The 3972-nt window shown below is 53.6% G+C and overlaps 1 protein-coding gene across 1 annotated transcript; it reads left to right on the forward strand.

Annotated features, from left to right (window-relative positions):
• Window positions 1–50: 50 nt before the first annotated feature.
• Window positions 51–3966, forward strand: LOC102246720 (daple-like protein). Its single transcript, XM_005862271.2, has 4 exons — window positions 51–897; window positions 1120–1241; window positions 2688–2777; window positions 3766–3966. Exons 1-4 carry the CDS (start codon window positions 775–777, stop codon window positions 3824–3826), a joined length of 396 nt encoding a protein of 131 aa, XP_005862333.2. The 5' UTR covers window positions 51–774; the 3' UTR covers window positions 3827–3966.
• Window positions 3967–3972: the final 6 nt, after the last annotated feature.

The following is a 3972-nucleotide window of genomic DNA, read 5'->3' on the forward strand; positions in this document are numbered from 1 at the left end:
AACCGGGTGGAGGGGAGCTATGGGGGGAAAAAAGAGGAACAATTGTAATAATCTGAACAATAAAGATTTAATTAAAAAAATAAATTAATAAATTAAAAAACCAGAAGTCAGCAGAGACAGATGATGTGGGCCAAACAGAGCACATCTGTGTTCAAATTGAGTCCATGAGCCTCTGCTCATGTGAGCTTTCTGGTCTAAATCTTCCCCCTGATACCCAGTCGGGCAGTTATGACGACGATGATGATGATTTCAGTGGATTTACCTAATACTCCCAAATCTCATATTTTATTTGTCTCAGGAGTGAAATTAGAAAGGAGCTTGGAATTGGGGGGAAGAGCTGGGCATAGACATACAGATTTAGAGCAAAAATGTTCTGATTCCATGTATTTCAAAAGTATTTCAGTCGAAGAGCCCTTTGTTCCAAGTCGGCAGGTCTGCCAAAGTCTTGCATGGGAAGGATTCTCACAGGGTGCTCTGCTGAAGAGGTGTCCGACCTGCCTGTCCTGTCTCCCCCAGCACAGAGTGGCAGCTGGGCTAGCCTCATAGAACCCCAACAGACACAGTTTGAAAACCGCTGATTTTGTTCAACCCTCATTTACACACGGGAAAAACGGAGGCCCAGAGAGGTTGTGGTTTTGATTAAGGTGCACACCTGTGTCGGAGGCTGGGAGTGCTCCTCAGCCCTTGGCCGTGTGACTCTCCACCCCCAGAGCCAACTTCTGGAACCGGCTGGTGAAGGGGAAGCAGAATGAGCTGCGCACCCAGAGCAAAGACATGCAAACGTCCCTAGAGAACCTGCAGCAGGAAGTGAGGCTCTGGCAGGCCCGGTACGAAGAGGCGAGGGACAACCTGCATAACTTTGAAATCTTGCTGAGGAAGCTGGACAGCCAGTGCGAGGTGAGGCCTGGGCTGAAGGGCTCAGGACACCGGGCCTGTGCCCTGGGCGACAGCCTTGGCTCAGCCAGGTGGGAATGGGTCCTCGTTGGCGTCTGTGCTCAAAGACTGTGTGTGAGTGTCACTTTGAGCACGCGGCCTTTTTTTCTTCTTTTGGGAACAGATTCCCAGCAGTGGAATCACAGGGGTGCATGGTATGTGAGCCATTGTTGACCTGTGTTCTAGGCGTTCGTCTGTGTGAAGAAGAACTTGGAAGAGGAAAAGTATAAACTCAGGAGCAGGATTCTGACATTGGCCAAGAGGAACAGGCGGCTTCTAAAAAAGAATGTGGACAAAGCTTGGCACATGTAAGGGGTGTGGGCTGCCCTGTCCACAAAGGGGCCCTGGCTTCCAGCCCCGCGCCTGGGCCTCGACATTCTGGGCAGAGAGCCCCCTGGCGCACTGGTGTCCCAAGGGCAAGGGCTCATACCATCTTCCCAGCACATCCTCCTCTCGTTTTCCTGGAACGGTTCTAGATTTCTGCAAGTAGGGGTGGTTGGCTTTTCAAAGATACTGCCCACTGCCAAATGGTTCTTAATCTGCTCTTGGAATTCAGTTCAGTTTTAAAAATATGATGGCGGTAGAGTGGTGCCTAGGGAAGGAATTCAGATTGCGGGCCGAGCCCTTTCTGTGTGTTTTCCCTTAACAGGCTGGAGAGAGGGTCGTTGGTGCACCATGGTTGTCCTCCCTCTGCCGACATGACACATTCCTGGCTTTGGCGTAGACCCTGTGAGGTGCACAGAACCAGTGACCTGGTGGCCAGGAACTAGTAGGCGTGATGGGATGTGAGCAGAGCTGTGTGCACAGCAGACAGACGTTGAGGAGCTTCATAGAGGCCTAGAAGGAAGCGTGGTGGTGGGAGTTGGGGTGCTGCTGCTGACCCGGATGGGGACAGGGCTGGCCGGTGGGGGGAAGTGACGGTGGAGCACGGGTGGTCTGGATGCAGGGAAGGTGCAGGCAGTGGCAGGAGGGAAGGCTGCAGCATCCAGCGCTCAGCTGTGGAAGGCGTCCATGCCCAGCTATGGAGTTGGGTTCACTGGGAAGTGAGTGTTTATGGGAAGCTGGTGTACAGGCCCAGGAGCTGCCAGAAAGGAGGGCGGGAGGAAGAGCCTTGGTGTTGGGAGCCTTGTGGTTGGAAGTCAAGTAACCTGAGATGCATCTTGTGGGTCGAAGGTGGTCTTCCCCCCTCGGTGCTGTGCTGCGGGACTGTCCTTCCTTGTGGTCAGGAATGGCTGGCCATGTGGGACAGAGGGACATGGCCACAGTGACCCCGGAGGCACTGTCCCAGCTCCCTGGGTAATGGGGCTGCTTTACTGTTCTCTTGGATTCTTCTGCTCGTCTACAGGTGGTTGCACCTACCCAGGATGGTTCACGTGGGAAGCCACACTGTAGTTTTGGGGTAGAAATGACTGTGGCCTGAAGTTGGCTCTCTGTAACGCAGCGGGTAAAAATTACCAGCAGAGGTTGGACAGGTGCCAACTAGAAGATTCGGGTCCTGGTATCCAGGGGGTGATCTGATGATGGTTTTGCATTAGACAGTTCTGCAGGAGGCCAGGGAGATGGCAGGCTTGCTGAGCCTGCTCCGAGCGGAGTCTTCCCCGGTCCTGGGAGGGTTGTGGTGCCTGCCCTCCGTGAGTTTGTGCCTGAATCCCAGGAAAATGCTGGCCCTTCTGGGCCAGGTCCCAGGCTGGGCTGAGTCAATTTACGTGTTTTATTTAAAAACCAGATTGCTTTTCTTTCTCCTCTATTTACAGAGGAAAAGGGTATTTCTTACCAACAATAATAGAAGAAGAGGAGGAAACAGTCGTGGATTCCTGCGAGTCCCAGGATACTGCTCCCAGGAAGTGAGTTGATTTAATGGTAGTAACTTAGAGCAGAAAGCTTGCTCTCTCATGAGTGAGGAAAGCTGTAGCCATCTACCTCGGTAGCTTCATGACTGACAGAGTCTGAGTAGCTCCTCGATCCAGGGGACTCGTTTTCCAGCAAGGAAACCAGGGTCTGAGCTGTCAAGGCCCACGGGTTTCCGACCCTGAGTTTCAATGGCTCAGGGCTTGCTCTCGGGAGAAGACGTTCAGCCTGATCCTTGGTGCTTCAGCAGGTCTCCTCCACGTGTTAGGGTTCCCGGACCCACGTCACGTGCTTTCATCCCCATGTTCCCGACTCGGCAATCACAAGGCCATGAGCACCGTGATGTCTGAATCCCAGGAAAATGCTGGCCCTTCTGGGCCAGGTCCCAGGCTGGGCTGAGTCAATTTACGTGTTTTATTTAAAAACCAGATTGCTTTTCTTTCTCCTCTATTTACAGAGGAAAAGGGTATTTCTTACCAACAATAATAGAAGAAGAGGAGGAAACAGTCGTGGATTCCTGCGAGTCCCAGGATACTGCTCCCAGGAAGTGAGTTGATTTAATGGTAGTAACGTAGAGCAGAAAGCTTGCTCTCTCATGAGTGAGGAAAGCTGTAGCCATCTACCTCGGTAGCTTCATGACTGACAGAGTCTGAGTAGCTCCTCGATCCAGGGGACTCGTTTTCCAGCAAGGAAACCAGGGTCTGAGCTGTCAGGGCCCACGGGTTTCCGACCCTGAGTTTCAATGGCTCGGGGCTTGCTCTCCTGAGACGACGTTCAGCCTGATCCTCGGTGCTTCAGCAGGTCTCCTCCACGTGTTAGGGTTCCCGGACCCACGTCACGTGCTTTCATCCCCATGTTCCCGACTCGGCGATCACAAGGCCATGAGCACCGTGATGTCTGAGTCCCAGGAAAATACCAGCCCTTCTGGGCCAGGTCCCAGGCTGGTCCAATGAGTCAATTTACCTGTTTTATTTTAAAAACCAGATTGCGGCGGGCCGACTGCGGGGACCCGCCTGCCCACATGGACCACGCTTCATCGACTTAGGCTCCGGTCCGGGTCCGACCGTTACTGCCGAAAACGGAAAGCCTTGGGCGGGCTGCCGATTGGACACCGCGCCGGAAGTGGGAACCGGAAACGGTGTTCGGTGCCGCCCGGGTTGGCTCCAGCAGCGGCGGTTGCAGCCGAGTCCC

This window comes from Myotis brandtii, unplaced genomic scaffold (assembly GCF_000412655.1).
Source record: "Myotis brandtii unplaced genomic scaffold, ASM41265v1 scaffold1624, whole genome shotgun sequence".
Lineage (NCBI taxonomy): Eukaryota > Metazoa > Chordata > Mammalia > Chiroptera > Vespertilionidae > Myotis > Myotis brandtii.

Excerpts from the sequence above, each read along its gene's own strand:
- LOC102246720 (XM_005862271.2), top strand. The coding sequence starts at position 775 with ATGCAAACGTCCCTAGAGAACCTGCAGCAGGAAGTGAGGCTCTGGCAG. Across the intron at positions 898-1,119 it reads AGCTGGACAGCCAGTGCGAG|GCGTTCGTCTGTGTGAAGAA; the intron begins GTGAGGCCTGGG and ends CCTGTGTTCTAG. Across the intron at positions 2,778-3,765 it reads CAGGATACTGCTCCCAGGAA|ATTGCGGCGGGCCGACTGCG; the intron begins GTGAGTTGATTT and ends TTTAAAAACCAG.